This window comes from Oncorhynchus nerka, linkage group LG23, assembly GCF_034236695.1.
Source record: "Oncorhynchus nerka isolate Pitt River linkage group LG23, Oner_Uvic_2.0, whole genome shotgun sequence".
Classification (NCBI taxonomy): Eukaryota; Metazoa; Chordata; class Actinopteri; order Salmoniformes; family Salmonidae; genus Oncorhynchus; species Oncorhynchus nerka.
In genome coordinates this window covers 40097926-40117065 of record NC_088418.1, presented here as the reverse complement: position 1 = coordinate 40117065, position 19140 = coordinate 40097926, and the positions used below count along the sequence as shown (strand labels likewise).

The 19140-nt window shown below is 41.4% G+C and overlaps 1 protein-coding gene and 1 long non-coding RNA gene across 3 annotated transcripts in view; both read left to right on the top strand.

Annotated features, from left to right (window-relative positions):
• The first annotated feature begins 871 nt into the window (after nucleotides 1-871).
• On the top strand, nucleotides 872-1464 carry LOC115106232 (uncharacterized). The gene is made up of 2 exons (XR_003860008.2): nucleotides 872-957; nucleotides 1070-1464. It is a non-coding gene; the product is annotated as an uncharacterized LOC115106232 (long non-coding RNA).
• A 7230-nt stretch (nucleotides 1465-8694) lies between these two features.
• alcama (activated leukocyte cell adhesion molecule a) overlaps nucleotides 8695-19140 on the top strand; it is a 75358-nt gene continuing 64912 nt past the window's right edge. Inside the window, exon 1 of one of the 2 annotated variants that reach the window (XM_065008112.1) lies at nucleotides 8695-8923. In XM_065008112.1, coding sequence (XP_064864184.1) covers nucleotides 8863-8923 — 61 coding nt within the window. In that variant the 5' untranslated portion in view covers nucleotides 8695-8862. The remainder of the gene's footprint in view (nucleotides 8924-19140) is intronic. The other variant, XM_029629949.2, reaches the window with a different exon arrangement.

The following is a 19140-nucleotide window of genomic DNA, read 5'->3' as shown; positions in this document are numbered from 1 at the left end:
CTGGCTGCCCCACCACCACAAAAAGCACTGAACAAGGCTGAAACACCTGCATTTTGGAGCTGCCTTAATCAAGAAAGCAAAAAAGAGACCAAGTTTGTATCTGGCTATATTAAGTCAATTATTTTATTCACATTTAAAAAAAAGCTGATATGTGACAGGTATTGATGTCAGAATAACATGCAAAACATGTTGGGCCTCCCTCAAAACAGGTGGAGCTCTGCCCCATCTGCCTTGATTGACAGGTCACAGCTGGATGTGACCAGGTACCAGGATGTCCGGTCTGTCCCGATCGTCCTCTCATCTTCACTGGAGGATGACTCCATGTCCTCATCTGAACTGAGGTGTTGAATAAAAGGGACCCTCAGTTAGAAATTTTACAGGTCAGAAGCGACAGTCTCGGTCAGAATCGTTATTCTTAGTATAGAGCTCTTCATAAACCGGGTAGTTTGCATACTGGATGCTGATTGGCTAAAAACAGCATTTAGCCGTGTGTATGTGTATATGTGAGACTGTATACGGTCACCATGATATCATTGCGCCTTTTCACCTCGATAAAATGGCTACAGCAATAATATTTCCACATGACGATGTAGAAAATAAACGTTAAAATGAATTTGAGAGAAACCGAAACGAATTGTGAAACAAACAAAAGTGGGCACTTACCCGCTTCACTGACTGGTGCGCCGAACAAGGGATAAATTGTGAGTTTGTGAATACAACCAAAATGGAGCTGAAAGTCATTTTACGGGACTTTTATGGTTAAGTGAGAAACATGAATGGCGAAAAAAATGGGATTAGCAGCTAAACTGCCGCTGGATTTGAACCGACATATCAATGACCCCCTCAGTCTGGCATGGAATATACAGGACACCGAAATCACAACGTGCAACAATGTGTCGTCTCTCAGCGTAATTAAAAAGTTGAGTGATGCGACAAAGCAGTGAATGAATACGTATGGTATGTAACTGTTAGTTAGCTAGTTACATCATTCTAAATGTACCCTGACAATATAACCGGTCGTTTTGTAGTCCTAACTATTAGCTAACGTTGTTTTCCCCTGTGTTTCAAGGTACACATGTCAAGAGCCAATAGGAGTGAACACCCTCGTAACAATGCTGCCAAAACCCTGAAAAATAGCTGGCTCGTCACAGATGTACACAAACTACTACCTCCGTCATCCATTTACAGTAGCGTGGAGCCAACAAACATGGATTTTTTTTCCATTTGTGCACACTAAATGACAACATTCAGATCAATGTTAATAAATAATTGTCATGTGTTATTAGTCATTCTATAAAGGGGCGCTAATGCTCGGTTTTTGCATACATTTTAATGTAAGCTTGCCATCTTGCCTGTGGTTATGTTGCATAGCAACCATTTTAGCATTGATACTTTCGTCCGGACTACTTTTTCTGGCAGTATGTATTTATTGTGAATGTATTTATTAAAGCAACATTTTCAATATAGATGCGTAGTTTCTTGCCTTACTGTGTTGGCAACCGGTTTATAAAAGCAATAAGGCACTTTGGGGGTTAGTGGTATATGGCCTATGCAGGCACTCCGCGTTGTGTCGTGGTGAAAACCGGTAGCCTTGGTATATAAACCCATATACCACACCCACTTGGGCCTCATTGTTTAAATAGACGCTCAGCGCTATATCAAATCGCAAAGAGCCTACACTGGAGCCAGTTTCACATTTTCAACCGTAAACAATCATAACATTTTGTTCATCGTTATAATTGGTCAGGGGAACATATCCATCGATCTAACTGTTGTATATAATGACCCTCGCTTGGTTAGCTGCCGAGACTCAATAGCGCCCCACGTCATGTGCCAGTACCACACGGTAGGTCTGGCATTGTAAATGGCCATTGTTTTTGTTCCTGAAGGGAATAAGTTAGAAAATAGTTAGCTAGCTACGTTACTTCAGCTGCATTGCATTGCAAATGTCGGTGGGAAGCGGTGAAAAATAAAAACTTTGGACAACTATATGATTATCCAGAATTTATTAGAACACACAATGTTACATTCACTCCAGAGGAGTATCAAATCTAAAATAACATGTAAATAAGGGAACTATGTCAATATGTTACTATTCCCTCTGCTAAAATGTACTGGAATGCAGCCCTCGGACAAGTGAACTGGAACAGTTTCGTTGTTATCTGGTAAATATTGTACATCTAATAAGGTGAAAGAGGTATCATACAAACTCATTCATAGAATCTACCCTGTAAAGACCTTTATTATACACAGATTTAAAATAGCTATTGATAACAAATGTGTATTTTGTGATTGTGACCCAGAGACTCTTGACTATTTATTTTGGGACTGCTCTTATGTCAGAATATTTTGGTGTGAGTTAGAAGATTTGATTTGAAAAGAAACAACTATTAATGTTAATTTGAAAGACTAGATATTGTGTTTTATTTTGAACCAAATGATATGGACCCTGATTTAACTTTCATTGTTAATTTGTTTATCTTTCATGGAAGATTCTTTGTCCATAAAATGAAGTGGGCAAGAGAACAAACCCCTTTGTAAATAAAGTAAATAAAAAAACTAAAAAGCAATTACGCACCATAAAAGTACTTAACAAATTGAAAATTAATCTGGATATGTAATACCCCTGTCTGTTAGGTTTATGTACTCTTGTTTGTATATTTCTGTTTTTTGTTGTATTTGTTGTGTTCATAATAAAAATAAAAATCACCACCGGCGACCGCTGGGCGATGACCAATCATATCGAGTGATTCCCATGACGAGTTTGACGCTATGCGACCCAAGGATGGAGACCGTCTTTAGCAAAGATGGCTGACAAAAATACTGGGACCGAGGCAAGTGATTACAACGTTATAACGAATCAGGCAAAACATGACAGGAATATGTTATTTAATGTGGAGACAAACGATTACGCATATGCTGTTGTCATAAAGTTAATTTAGGAAAATCGCGATTTAGCAAGCTAGCTGACTATGCATCGTGTAAATACTCTAATACCGGTTCATCTCAATATCTAATTCCCTCCATATGCATTGATCTGTGTTTACGTACCCCAGTTTCTGTGTTGTGGTTTTGTTTGTGTGTGTGTGTTTCAGGATGGCTTCCTGATATTCCCCCAAGCAGCTGATTGGTCAGCCCCATTGATGATTGGAGCTGACCCCGCCCTCTTGTCAGAAACAGCTGTCTTCAATTACCGACTCCTTCTGAAGCTATATAAGCCAGTGTTCTGTTGCTCAGAAGAGCGATGATTAGTGTGTTCTGTGTTGATTGTTGTTATTAAGAGAGCTGAGTGTGATAGTCTATGTTGGTTGTTTCTTAGAAAGAGCTTATTGTTATATCCTGTATTGGTTGTTGCTCAGAGAGAGCTTCTTTGACATCTTGTGTTGGTTGTTGCTCATATAGTTTGTGTATAGTATTTTCTAGCCGGTTCTGCAAAGGTATGTGCATGCCAAAAGGACCGTTATGATTAGTAATTATTCTGTTTTTGTTCCCAGGGGGGGGAAGGCACATAGGGAGTGTTTAGGCAAGAGGCCTGCGGGCATACATAACCTGTAGTATTTACATTTACATTTAAGTCATTTAGCAGACGCTCTTATCCAGAGCGACTTACAAATTATTCACTGTCTATGCACACTAGGTAAGGCCTGGGCGGACTACCCCCTGTATTTTGGTTAGTACACCAGGTGGTGCTGAGTTAGGTAAGTAGTGGGTAGGCAGGTAAGGTAGGGGCGGGGGCTTTGACATTTAGTTTCTTTGTTTTTGTTCCGTCCAGGCCCTTTTCCCCAAATTTACAGTGTGAAGGAATCAATAAATTCCCTGTAAGCGGTACATTCTCTGCCTTTGTCATCCTTACTCGCACCTACAGTCCCATACCTCTTCCACACCACGGAGAGTTGAGTTGTAGCAGGGTGTTGCGTTCCCTCTTCCTAGAGGCATATGTAACATAATGGGGGCTCATCCGGGATAATTCCTTTAAACCCACCGGACCCTGCTGCTCTGAGCTCTGTGGTTAGTGATTGAGGTGGGATGGTAGGTTGTGAGTTTGGATGACTTGTATAGTTCGTGTGTTCAGTAGACTGCAGTGTACAAAATGGCTGCCTCGGCCATCTCCAAATTTATTGAAGTGCCATCTGTTGATCGTTTGGTGGGGTTGCGGAAAGTAGACCTTGTCGCTATAGCTGACCATTATGGACTCTTCGTCCCTGCGAAAGCCCTAAAGGCTGAGCTTTTGGCGCTAGTCAGGGAGGGTTTAGTGAGATAATAAATTCTCCCATTGAAAGATGAGTGAGGCTTCAGGAGAGGAGACTGATAGACCTTCCGATGCCAAGTCGGAGGACAGGGCGGAGGAAGGAGTTGCTCGTACCCCCTTTACATTGCCCCGATTTGACCCTTTATCTTCTACTTCGGGTCGTTCAGACAGGACCGCTAGGCTGAAGGTGAGGCAGGCCCCTTTAGAAATGGAGCAAAAAGATAGACGGATGCAGTTTGATCTAGAAATGAGGAAAATGGAAATCGACAAGGAGCTAGACGCTGGCTCCAGTGCGACTCCACAACCTGCTCATCAAGCCCACCTCGATGTGAGTGAAAATATAGCTTTAGTCCATCCATTCCGGGAGTTGATTCATATTTCTCTGCGTTTGAGTGCGCTGCGCTACCACTGCGCTGCATTGGCCACTCGAGGTTTGGCCGCTCCTGTTGTAATGTAAATTGTCTGGGAAAGTCCAGGAGGTAGTAGCTGCTCTCTCCCTGGAAGACAGTTTACACTACGATACAGTTAAAACTACTGTGTTTTGGGCTTCTGAGTTGGTGCCTGAAGCTTATAGGCAGTGCTTCAGGAACCACAAAAAAAACCTCACTGTATGTTTGTTGAGTTTGCAAGGGACAAAGAGTCTCTGTTTAATTGCTGGTGTTCAGCCAGCAAAGCTAACACCTCTGCTGATTTTCGGGAGTTGATGCTGTTCACCGACAACCTAGAGGATTTAGGGAGAAGGGGGAGAGGGATGAAGGGAAGGAGACTGTTCTTGAGAAATAAAGGTAGTTAAAGAGAAAGTGTTCAACAGGAATGTGAGTTTTTTTTGCGGAAAACATGCACAGACACACGAGGACAAACAATATAGCGTAGTTGTAGAAATAATGAAGTGTCTTACTATTCTCCATAGTTGACCCTCTTGCATATTCTTTGAAGGTGGAAGGAGCCAGTTATACACCTGAACCTGCACAACACAATCCATCAATCAGATTGATACATGAGTGTGTGGGTTATAGGGTGTCTAATTGTTCTACATTTATTCAATATGGGTGAATCTTAAGAGCCTGTTTTGTTTTTGGACAGACATCACATCCTTACCTAAACAGCACCCTCACCTGAGAAGTAGAAATTAAAGGGAGAGAAACTGGGAATTGAATAACTGCAGTTGACATAGCTAAGTAAATGGAAGAGTCAAATCAAATGTTATGAGCCAAATACAACAGGTATTACCTTACAGTGAAATGCTTACTTACACGCCCTTAACCTTTTAAGTTTAAAGTAAAAAAATAGAAAATAAAAGTAACATATTTAAATAGCAGCAGTAAAATAACACTAGAGAGGCTAATATACAGGGGGTACCGGTACAGAGTCAATGTGCGGGAGAACCGGTTAGTTGAGGTAATATGTACATGTAGGTAGAGTTAAAGTGACTATGCATAAATAATAAACAGAGTAGCAGCAGCTTAAAAGAGGGGTCTGGATAGCCCTTTGATTAGCTGTCTTATGGCTTGGTAGAAGCTGTTAAGAAGCCTTTTGGACCTAGACTTGGCACTCCAGTACCTGCTACCGCTCCAGTGCGGTAGCAAAGCGAACAGTCCATGACTAGGGTGGCTGGAGTCTTTGACAATTTTTAGGGCCTTCCTCTGGTATAGAGGTCCTTGGATAGCATAGTGTTGTCTATGGTGTTGCCAGGGAACAGCACCCTCTTCAAAGAAGTAGGAGGTGAAGATCGCATGGATTGCCTCTCTTGCTGCATTGTTGGACCCCATCCTTGAAACATCCTGCAGAGCTGCAGACTTCTCCTCTGGCACACTGCAGGAAGCTGCAGAGCCCCTCCTGGTCCTCGTGTCCATCATGAAGTTATGCAGGACACAGGTACCCTTCACATGCCTGAATTCCCCCAGGAAGCAGTCCCAGATGGCCCTGGTCATCCAGAAACACATTCTTATTTACAATGACGGCCTACACTGGCCAATTGTGCACCGCCCTATGGGACTCCCAGTCACGGCCGGTTGTGATAGAGCCTGGATTCGAACCAGGGTGTCTGTAGTGACGCCTCTAGCACAGATGCAGTGCCTTAGACTGCTGCCTCACTTGGGAGCCTCATCAATGCAGATGGAGTTAGATATTGAGATGAACCGGGTTTAGAGTATTTACATGATGCATAGGAAGTGTAGTGTAGTGTTTTAAAATTATATTTCTGTATATATGAATTACAAATCAGCCTTTAACTAGTTCAATCCTGTTTCTAGTCTATTGCATAGTTACAATGTGTAACCATTGATGTCCCAGGGCCAGGATTGGTAAACACCGTTTAAGTGTATAATTGTAATACATACACGCAGCAGCATCATTTCAAAGAATGGTGTTTGATATTCCTGATTAGAGGTCGACCGATTAATCGGAATGGCCGATTTCAAGTTTTCATAACAATCGGAAATCTTTTTTTTTTTTTTTTACACTTTTATTTGATCTTTATTTCACTAGGCATGTCTGTTAAGAACACATTCTTAGTTTCAATGACGGCCTAAGAACGGAGGGTTAACTGCCTCGTTCAGGGGCAGGACGACAGATTTTCACCTTGTCAGCTCGGGGGATCCAATCTTGCAACCTTACAGTTAACTAGTCCAACGCAATAACGACCTGCCTCTTGTTGCACTGCACTCCACAAGGAGACTGACTGCCTGTTACGCGAATGCAGTTAGCCAAGGTAAGTTGCTAGCTAGCATTAAACTTGTCTTATAAAAACAATCAATCAATCATAATCACGAGTTAACTTCACATGGTTGATATTACTAGATATTATCTAGCGTGTCATGCTTTGCATATAATCTGACTGAGTATACAAGTATCTAACTGAGTGGTGGTAGGCAGAAGCAGGCGCGTAAACATTCATTCAAACAGCACTTTTGTGCGTTTTGCCAGCAGCTCTTCGTTGTGCGTCAAGCATTGCGCTGTTTATGACTTCAAGCCTATCAACTCCCGAGATGAGGCTGGTGTAACCGGAGTGAAATGGCTAGCTAGTTAGCGCGTGCTAATAGCGTTTCAAACGTCACTCGCTCTGAGCCTTGCAGTGGTTGTTCCCCTTGCTCTGCATAGGTAAAGCTGCTTTGATGGTGGCTGTTGTTGCTGGTTCGAGCCCAGGGAGGAGTGAGGAGAGGGACGGAATGCTATACTGTTACACTGGCAATACTAAAGTGCCTATAAGAACATCCAATAGTCAAAGGTATATGAAATAAATGGTATAGAGAGAAATAGTCCTATAATTCCTATAATAACTACAACCTAAAACTTCTTACCTGGGAATATTGAAGACTCATGTTAAAAGGAACCACCAGCTTTCATGTTCTCATGTTCTGAACAAGGAACTGAAATGTTAACTTTCTTACATAGCACATATTGCACTTTTACTTTCTTCTCCAACACTTTGTTTTTGCATTATTTAAACCAAATTGAACATGTTTCATTATTTATTTGAGGCTAAATTGATTTTATTGATGTATTATATTAAGTTAAAATAAGTGTTCATCAAGTATTGTTGTAATTGTCATTATTACAAATAAAATAAATCGGACGATTAATCGGTATCGGCTTTTTTGGTCATCCAATAATCGGTATCAGCGTTGAAAAATCATAATCGGTCAACCTCAACTCCTAATATTGGATATGACTGAAAAATTATGTCTCTCAGACATTCATATCTGAACTGCACCTTTATTTACCAAAGTAGAGTACATGATCAGTGACTATTAAATGTACAGGCTACAATGTGGGTATGCTTGGTAATAACTACGAGTTGCATCCTTGGCACAAAGTTATATTATATTCTACTCAATCCATAAGCTTCATTAATGCCATTCAGACAGGTTTGAAGTCGATACAACTGGCTATGATAGCTGAGGTTCATAACTAGGTTCTGATGCCAAACGTTTTACGGTCCATACACAGATCAGCTACATAGCTAACGTTAGCTACACACCACACCCATAGGCATACAGGCATTTGTATCCTCCACTGCACAATAAGCAATAAAATAGTTACAGTAGCTAGCTACGTTACTTCATCTATCTGCATTGCATGGCAAATATCAGCAAAGCAAGATCACAAAAATGTACCATACGTTTGCAGTAAATGCTTAGCTAGCTAGATTCCTCACATCCACTATTTCTGAGGAGTCCCAAAAACATGAAACAGCACGAAGTGACACGTGTATGAACTTGTAAAACACCCATAAAGCTAGATAGCTGGGTAATTTTAGCTAGTCAGCTAGCTTGCTAAATAAGGATTTTCAAAAACATATGCTTCATCATGAACTAACATGTTTTGCAGGACTCGTTACGACGTTATAAACAGGTACGTTTCTTTCCATGCTAGTATTTTACTCAGACTACTTGGCTGAAGACATCTAGCGTCAATTTCGTCATGGGAGCCAGCCCTCCCAAAACACACACCCCTCGTACTTTCACCTGCTCATTCATACGTGTATCAAGCGCTTCTCTTTTCGGGTGTAGAGAAACCAGATCATAAGCGACGAAAAACCTAGTCTTATTACTATTATAGCGTCAAGCGTTCTTGGGTATCACAGGTAAATTCAAGAGGAAGACATCTTTCGAATGATGGATTCGACTGGCCGGTTCTTGCTTTCCCTCGTCACTGCTGCTACTTTTCTACAAGGTATGTAAGAGCGACTTACACATACACAAGTTTCATATTTGATGTAGCCTATCTGAACACAAACAACATGGTGTAATACGTTTTTGTCCAAAGTGACACATCACACGTTGAATCAACGTTTTGTATTCGGACCATTAAAAAAATATTGCAATATAAATTTGAATTGACATTTAAAAAATAATCACTTTCGTTTCTGAACTTTTAAATGAAACATTGTTTTTGGCCTAATAACGATGATTATAATAGACAAAGTGATACATAGCAGAAAGTCGACCACAATTGACCAGCGGGAGTGCACGTGTGTTGCCTGTATAGGAAGCCTATGTAGACTAGGCTACAGTCGACTGATGAAATAAACTTCTGAAACGAGACACACTCGTCACATTTTGTGGTGGGGTCTAATTGTTGAACGTTACCGTTAAGTGGACTGAATCTTAAATGTTATGTTAGAGGGCCATGAACAGTTCCTAGTAATGCCTAATGCGACTTCATTCCTGGTGGACTGCTCTCATTCATTGTTGTCTATCGCTCTGTGAACGTACAAGAGTTGGCTAGCGAATCTACTGATTTGTCTCGATCTCAGCTTTCATCTAATATGAAGTTTGTCCCTCCTGTAATGAACACTGGTTTTGTTTCACATCTTAAAATTGTGTGCGTTTATTTTTTAAATTCGAAATAAAACGATGGGACGTCTTCCATATCGCTGTGTTGACTTTTGCCTTTGCAGCTTGTTTTCCTGATTATGTACGGTTTCGCCACAAATGTATGGACTCCCGAGCCTCCCATGGCTGTACATGTGTAACCCGATACCGCAGGGAAGCGGGGCTGTCAGTCACTACTGTAGTGAAACGAGTTGGCCTAACATACGTTAATTTATAAGCGAATCACCTTTGATACGCCTTGATAAAACAATGACGTTATACTGAAAGAATCAACATTTAAGGTTTTACAATCAGACTTGTATATAGGCGCACTCTGTTCTAACGCAAGCCTACTTTGGGATGTTGATGTGAGCAAATCAACATGTAATTTAGAACTTTATTTCAATATCTCGATAATTTATCGTTATTTATACATTTTATTAAGTGTGGGTATTTTTGGTTGCGGCCACTTGTGCGTGTTCATATCTCCATTGTGTGTGTATTTTTGGAAAGGAGGATATATTTGTTTAATAGCATTCAATATGATGAGGCATGTGATGTAATTGAAATGCAATGCTTAAGAATATACGTTACTACAGCAACATAGTGTGTCATGGAGACGAATCCATTTGAATACGTTAGTCCTAACCCATTTGTTTTGTGAAAAAAAGAGTTACAGCACCTATTTTCCATCCCTTATCATTGGCATCATCTGTCATTCCACACTCCTGCTGTTAACAGCACTGCTCTTTGTTAAAGGGAGAGGGGGTTGTCTGGACATTTGACTTATCTGGTTAACCAACTGACCCATGAAAGGTGGGCACCAGAATTATTTTGGTTTGATTCAAGCTATGCTGAAAGCCACACCAGGCCACTGATGACATAATGGATGATGTTTGAAGTTGTTTGATGTTTGAAGTCGAGCCTCTCAAGAATAGTAATAGAAAAATTGTCAAGTCATTGTACTTTCTTTTTTGCTGTTGCTGAGAAGTTTCATGGCATACTGGCCTGATCTGTTAAGTTACAGTGTTGCGTAGTGCCTTACAGTATTTATAAGTTCAAATGACAATTGACTGACATGACATTTTATGTTACACTGAGGTGGTTGCATTTTCCATTGAAACTGGAAAAAGTATAACTACAATTCCTTTGGGATGTGTGTTAGTGGAAATATGTTGCATAACAGTCACAGATGTGTCTCGTTGAATGTAATGGAATAAAACTTCACTTGACAAGGCTGCTGGTGATATGTTGTAGCTGACAAGATAATGGGTGTGGTATCCGGCTGCGTTTTACTGTACCACCAATTGCTTTAGCCTCAGGCGGAAAGTGCTGGTAACGCCAGCCACCTCGCCCAGACATGTAAAATGGCATTGGTTTTCCGTTACCGGAGAGAAATCAAATCAAATTGTATTAGTCACATGCGCTGAATACAACCTTACAGTGAAATGCATACTTACGAGCCCCTAACCAATAATGCCTTAAAATAAAAAATAAAAAACATGGATAAGAATAAGAAATAAAGGTAACAAGTAATTAAAGAGCAGCAGTAAAATAACAATAGTGAGAATATATACAGGGAGTTACTGGTACAGAGTCAATGTGCGGTGGCTTCCCTTTGTAGTCTGTAATGGTTTGCAAGCCCTGCCACATCTGACGAGTGTCAGAGCTGGTGTAGTGCGATTCAATCTTAGTCCTGTATTGACGATTTGTTTGATGTTTCGTCGGAGGGCATAGTGGGATTTCTTATATGCTGCCGGGTTAGTCCCGCTCCTTGAAAGCGGCAGCACTAGTCTTTAGCTCAGTTTGGATGTTGCCTCTAATCCATGGCTTCTGGTTGGGGTATGTATGTACAGTCACTGTGGGGACGACGTCATCAATGTACTTATTGATGAATTCAATGACTGAGTATTAGTGCTAAACGGGACAGTGGGGGAGTTTCCATCAATCACTGGGGCAGTTTGTGTGATGGTGTGCTGGTATTTTACCTTAAACTCCCAGCACCTCTTGGAAAGTTTAGTGTCTTTTTGAAGCACCCTCCTAAAGCGCTGTCTGTCACAGGACTTAGAAATAATAGTTTCTGGCCTGTCAAATTGTTCCATTGTTCTTAAACAATTGGGGAACCACAACCAACTTGATCACTATCTTGTTGAAACACCACTATTGATGTCATGTTCCTGGTAGGAAAGGGGAATAACTAGAGGCATGGGCAACCCTCCCTCTTCCCTTCCTGTGAGCAAATGCATGATTCACCAGTAGCAAACTAGGAATGCACTTTGGTCTTCCATTCAGAGCGACAGAAAGTTTACTTTCGGTGATGTCATGGGTAAAATGTCATTTGACTGCCTGGGAACATGTGACTGTATCAAAGTGGGGAAGTGAAACACTTTGTTTGCTCATGTCTCTGGAGACGAAGCTTTGCTTAAGTCCACCATGCCAAGAAGCGACTCCGTGGGGAAATACAGGCTCCAGTAGCAGAATGGAGGCAGTGGAATGTGCTCATGTTTTCATGCCACCTCATTTTGATTTGAGTATTGAATTGCTTCTGGGCAAAAAGGGACATGGAGTGAAACCCCTGGCCATCAAAGGCTTTTATAGTGAATTTCTTTGGCCATGTCACACACTCATCTGCGGTGATGCAAATCACACAATGGACTGAAGTGTGTTGCAATATTTGGAAAGATGAGCTTTAAATGGGAGCAAGACTCACCTGAGTCCTACACACGCAGTGATTTATCAGGTATTGTGGCCATCAGTGACAGAAGTTTATAAAGTTTGCAGCCTTCCTACTTGCAGCTGTCACCACACACCTTCTCGGACTGCTGTTATTAGAATTGGATTGTGAAAACCTCAGGGCGACCTGTCAACGCACTTAAAAGGAAATCAATAGCCATCAACAAAATCTAAACTGGACATGGACTCCCGTGCTGTCGGGGAGGGAAAGGGCGTTTACTACTTCCTGGAGTGAAAAAAGTGGTGTTTATCACAGTCTTAGACGCCAATCAACGGGTGATCTTGCTATGAGCTGTTCTTCGACCGAGTGGGATTAATGAGGCACCTGCCACACACTGATCCTAATGAGAGACTGACAGGCAGTCAACAGTACTGCTCTCTCTGTGTTCCATGTCATGTTGTCAGTCTCAGCAGGCCCACGTTTCCAGACTCAGGACTGGATTTCAGTTGAAAGCTTCCTACATGGAAGTTTCTAGTCAGTGGCTAGATACTTAAAGTGCCCTGCATACAGGCTTTTAAAAGCATATTTTAGCTCATTACAGGCCAGGTAATATACATGTATTGATGTGGTAGGGTTAAAGGATTACCATTGATCACTAAAGCACCCAATTACACTGAACATACATCTATGGGGCTATAGCTGCTCAACTCAATGGCCCACTGGCACCGGCTGTTTGCTATTTTACCTAACCATTTCCTTGGCTCTCTTATAGTGTATCCATTGTTTTCAGTGTCATGATGTCCTTGAGGAGCAGATTCAATGCATGAGCAGCACAGCCAATGAGTGTGATGTGAGGGTAGGACTCCTCCACTTTAGACCAAGCAGCCTTCATGTTCGCAGCATTGTCTGTCACCAGTGCAAATTCCTTCTGTGGGCCAAGGTCATTGATGACTGCCTTCAGCTCATCTGCAATGTGGAGACCGGTGTGTCCCTTGTGTCTGTGCTCTTGTAGAATACTGGTTGAGGGGAATACTGGTTGGAGATGATTATGTTAATCATTCCTTGCCCACGAACATTTGACCACCCATCAGAGATGATTGCAATAGTCTGCTTTCTCAATGATTTGCTTGACCTTCACTTGAAATCTGTTGAACTCTGTATCTAGCAAAAGAGTAGATAAAGCATGTCTGGTTGGAGGGGTGTATGCTGGTTGAAGAACATTCAGAAATCTCTTCCAATGCACATTGCCTGTGAACATCAGAGGTGAACCAGTTGCATACACAGCTCGAGCAAGACATTCATCAGCATTTCTGAGTACGTTCCTCTATTGAGTCAAAAAACTTCTGATTTCAAGAGAACCATGAGCTGTTGCTATCGATAAGGTGTCTGATTCATCATTTTCACCTCAAATAGAAGTAGAGGGACTTTTGTCAGAGGTTGCTTGTTGTGAGCGCTGAGGGAACATTATGCACTTGGTCAGATGATTCTGCATCTTTGTTGCATTCTTCACATATGATTTGGCACAGTATTTGCAGATGTGTATACAGCTTTTCCTTCTACATTAGGTGCAGTGAAACATCTCCACACATCAGATGGCATTTTCCTGTAAAGATTAGAAAAGAAATAGTAAAAAAACAAACATACAATTCCATGTACAGAAACAGTTAAGATTAAACAACTCCTTTGTAAGACACATCTCTATTGAAATGGTTAGTTGCATTGTGGAGTCTTTTGTTTAGACATGTAGTTAGCTAAACAATGAGCCATAATCCCTATTCATAATGTTACTACCCAGCATGAATCTGCAGGTAGCTAACCAAACAGGTTCAATGTGAGCTAGCTAACATTAGGCTATAACTAGCAATGCAAATGGCTCTGAGATACAAATCATATTACTACACAGCTCATACACGTAACATTAGCTAGCTACCTAACAGTACGCTTTAACTTGAAACAAAGATGACTTTCTGACAATTAGAAACGTGTAATATCTGAAAATGTTGCTAGCCAGACAATCTTACCCGTATACATGGATGGACGCTTCTCCTTCTGTCACAGATGCCCTTAGTTTGAAGATGTAATCCAGAGACAGGTTATTTTTATAGACTTCAGTGTCTTCTCTTTTCGACTCTCTCTGCGTATTTGCAATCAAAGGCTGGAATTCTCCTTAGCTGTCATACTCTAATTCCACTGATTTCAAAACTCGGTCCTCCAGAAAGTGGATTGCAACACTTAAAAAAAAAAAAGCTGCGTTAGAAATGAATTCCTACAAATACTGACCAGCTCATGTTATAGACAGAAGCGCGCTACATGGCAGACCAATTTGAACTCCTCTCTCGGCATGTCCAGCCCATCCATTTATCTCAGACAATCACGGCTAGCGGGAAGGTACCATCTTTTTCCTTGGCTAAACCAACTAGGCTCGTAATTTTAACAAATGTATTCGTATTAACAGATGGCGTACACGTTTAAGGCACATGAAAGTTCTCATGTTCCAGAAGGTATTTCTGCCCCAAAAAAGTTTATGTTCAAATGGCTCTCCTGTGAAGTAGTGACGCGCTGCCTCCTGAATGGCGCAGCGGTCTAAGGCAATGTATCGCAGTGCTTGAGGCGTCACTACAGATCCGGGTTCGATCCCGGGCTGTGTCGCAGCTGGCCGCGACCGGGAGACCCATGAGGTGAACCACAATTGGCTCAGTTGTCCGGGTTAGGTGAGGGTTTGGCCGGCTGGGATGTCCTTGTCACGTCACGCTCTAGCGTCTTTCGTGGCGGGCGGGAAGCATGTTTGCAGGACGCATACACGCTGACACGGTCGCCAGTTGTATGGTGTTTCCTCCGAAAAGTTGGTGCGGCTGGCTTTCCGGTGAAGCGAGCAGTGTGTCAAGAAGCAGTGCAGAATGGCAGGGTCGTGTTTTGGACGACGCATGACTTCCGCCTTTTCCAGTCTGTACGGGAGTTGCTGCGATGGGACAAGACTAACTACCAATTGGATATCACGAAATTGGGGTAAAGTACCAATTCTTTATACTTAAAAAAAAATATATATATAAATAAAAAGTATGCGCGACATATGCCTAGTTTCCTGAAAGGAGTCACATATTGGGAAGGTGTTCTTAATGTTTTGTACACTTAGTGTATGTGTACATGTCTGAATGAGAGCGCGTGTTGAGGTGACATCATTTGGGACAGTGATATAAAGATGATAACGATGTGTTTATTCTGTTTTCAAATTAAATTATGTTTTGGTAAAATGTGGGGATTGCAATGCAAAACCAGTAAATGACACTTATCACGTTTTTTAAAGAAAATGTATTTACATCGGCGTGGTAATTAGCCATGGTGCGATTGGACTAGACAGTACAATTCAGCATGTCTGAAGTCACCTTAGAACACAATTGTTTTTGTTCCTCTCTCTATGACTGTTAAAATTAGATTACTTCTGTCCACATCCGCTTCTCTGAGCAAGAGACCTTATGTCTGTAAGACACGGAAAGCCAATGAAGTGGGCACCTTTTAAACCACATGCTTGTTACGGCCTCATTATGAGTGTGTTAAAAATTCACCAAAGTCCGAAATTATTTACTCGTGAATTTCTCGTCAATTATTCATGAAATTTGATGAATCGTTGCTGCATAATTTTCTCAGAACTCCTGTCTCAGTCCTGTCTCTGTAAATAGCTGGACTGAAATGAGCGTTTATCAGAGGCTGTGTGTGACTCATTATCCTGTCATATTACTGTTGCGAAAGTCTCTTTAGGGTTGCAGCCAGGCACATTCAGCCACAAGTCTTGAAACAAGTCTACATTATCTAGACTGTATATGTGTGTACAGGGCCTCACTCACTTTTGTAACTTTTTCATTTGTCTTGAGCACAATGTTTTGTTTCTAAGCTGTTTTTGAGCAAACCCTTAAGTTTTGTAAACCTGTCACGCTGAAGAGGCATTTTGAAATAAGTGTCGTCACCTTAGGACCCTTCTGGAAGTACCTTGGATTACCTCATTGTCTTCACCTTCCTGTCATGAGTCATGCTTTAAATGTGTTCTCTAACCAGAAATACCTGTACTGCTACATTCTTGCCATCGTAGCCATGCACTCCTATCTTGTTGCACATTTTACATGTCACTGGTCCTCTTTCACTTTCTGACTAAAATGGTCTTTGTTAGAATGTTTAAGTACCAGTGCCATTAGAGAAATGACTGACAGAGTTATTAAATGCAGGGCCAAAAGGGACGTGTTCTGGATACGATGCATGGCACCTTATTTGCAATGCGGAAAATTAGATGTGCCTTTTGCCGATCTCAATCCCACTTCGGGCCTTGGCAACCATTAACTCCGCTATTGACTGTGTTGCCCTCTTATGGGAGTTCCTGGGTGCCGCAAAAGACTCACGCCAACGCCATAACCTCGGTTTTTCCACAAAACCCCTGCATGGTTCAGCCCCGACCGTGGGATAACAAATTGGAAGGAACATGTTGCTCCACACAACATTCCACTGAATCAATTTTGGTGCATATGAAATGGCAGCTCAATATGAGAGAGAGCACAGCATAAATCTAGAAAAGTACATTTCCTGAAGAAATTGTGGTATGCTTGCTAGCTTGTTTTTAAAGTATTTACAGTGGGGCAAAAAAGTATTTAGTCAGCCACCAATTGTGCAAGTTCTCCCACTAACAAGATGAGAGGCCTGTAACTTTCATCATAGGTACACTTCAACTATGACAGACAAAATGAGAAAAAAAATCCAGAAAATCACATTGTAAGATTTTTAATGAATTTATTTGCAAATTATGGTGGAAAATAAGTATTTGGTCACCTACAAACAAGCAAGATTTCTGGCTCTCACAGACCTGTAACTTCTTCTTTAAGAGGCTCCTCTGTCCTCCACTCGCTACCTGTATTAATGGCACCTGTTTGAACTTGTTATCAGTATAAAAGACACCTGTCCACAACCTCAAACAGTCACACTCCAAACTCTACTATGGCCAAGACCAAAGAGCTGTCAAAGGACACCAGAAACAAAATTGTAGACCTGCACCAGGCTGGGAAGACTGAATCTGCAATAGGTAAGCAGCTTGGTTTGAAGAAATCAACTGTGGGAGCAATTATTAGGAAATGGAAGACATACAAGACCACTGATAATCTCACTCGATCTGGGGCTCCATGCAAGATCTCACCCCGTGGGGTCAAAATGATCACATGAACGGTGAGCAACAATCCCAGAACCACACGGGGGGACCTAGTGAATGACCTGCAGAGAGCTGGGACCAAAGTAACAAAGCCTACCATCAGTAACACACCACGCCGCCAGGGACTCAAATCCTCCAGTGCCAGATGTGTCCCCCTGCTTAAGCCAGTACATGTCCAGGCCCGTCAGTCTCCAGATCTCAACCCCATAGAAAATCTTTGGAGGGAGTTGAAAGTCCGTGTTGTCCAGCAACAGCCCCAAAACATCACTGCTCTAGAGGAGATCTGCATGGAGGAATGGGCCAAAATACCAGCAACAGTGTGTGGAAACCTTGTGAAGACTTACAGAAAATGTTTGACCTCTGTCATTGCCAACAAAGGGTATATAACAAAGTATTGAGAATCTTTTGTTATTGACCAAATACTTATTTTCCACCATAATTTGCAAATAAATTCATTAAAAATCCTACAGTGTGATTTTTCTCATTTTTTTTCTCATTTTGTCTGTCATAGTTGAAGTGTACCTATGATGATAATTACAGGCCTCTCATCTTTTTAAGTGGGAGAACTTGCACAATTGGTGGCTGACTAAATACTTTTTTGCCCCACTGTATGGTTGTGAAATAAGTTGTAATGGTAGTGACTGATTTTTATAGTTGGAAAAAGTAGGTAGATGAAAAAGATGGTTATTGTTTCTAAAGGTTTTAAAGAATTGTAAGTTAGGATACCTCTTGTAGCTTAAATGGCAAGGAATAGATAGATGGAAAGATTGATTGATTACTCAGCACGCACACCTAATAAACCTTTGGGCATTTCATATTGAGTATTGGATGTGCCACGAGCCATTACAAAATCATTCCTTTTCCCATCTTTCCTGTTGCTTAAGGCTGGAGGAGAAATTGTGGGCAATACACTATCTGATTCATACCTCCACCGTTGCACATTTCATTCCAAGTGAGGGGTTTGATTATCTTTGTGGATTATTTAACATGAAATATCCTCCCAGTGAAATGAGTCTCATTGGTTTTCCTCATCTTTTTCCAAAGAATCCTGGAGTGATGAGCAGAGCTGTGAACTGGCTCTGCTTTTCTCCAAAGCGGTATACTACAAAGCAGGACTTATGCGTCAGCCAGCTAAATTGCCCAAATATTATGAAATCTTTTTTTTTTTAAAGATAAGCTTGAACTGGGGATGTTCTAATTGACTCAACAACCAAAACGCATATCAAAGTTGATCTTTCTTAATGAACCAGAAAATCAATAGTTTATTTCTGGTTGTTTATCAAAGTTAGCTGACTAACTCATTGATCTGGCTTTGTAGTATATACCCCTCTGAGCCGGTCTTCCTGTCTTCCCAAGCTAGTTTGCTTATAAATAGTCCTGGCAGAGGCAATACATCAAACTGTAAATGGTTGCAGCGCGTGTGCTTGTTTGTGTATGGCTGGGTGCTATTAGTCATCACACATTGGAAAGCCAAACACTCATGCTTTCAGATGTCTTCACACAGCCACCAAGGCAAGAAATGTTTTGGTTCGGCTCACTTCACTCTGAATCCTCCAATTTGGCCAAGATACGATATGCTTGTTTTTGCTAATGCTGTCAGTTTTGTTTCTTTGGATGCTTCTTAGCAACTGAAGTGGTGCCACCACTTTACATGGAGACTGCTCGTCCAAAGGTGGTTCAAGTTGGTAGAATACTACTTCAAACACTCTGCATCCAA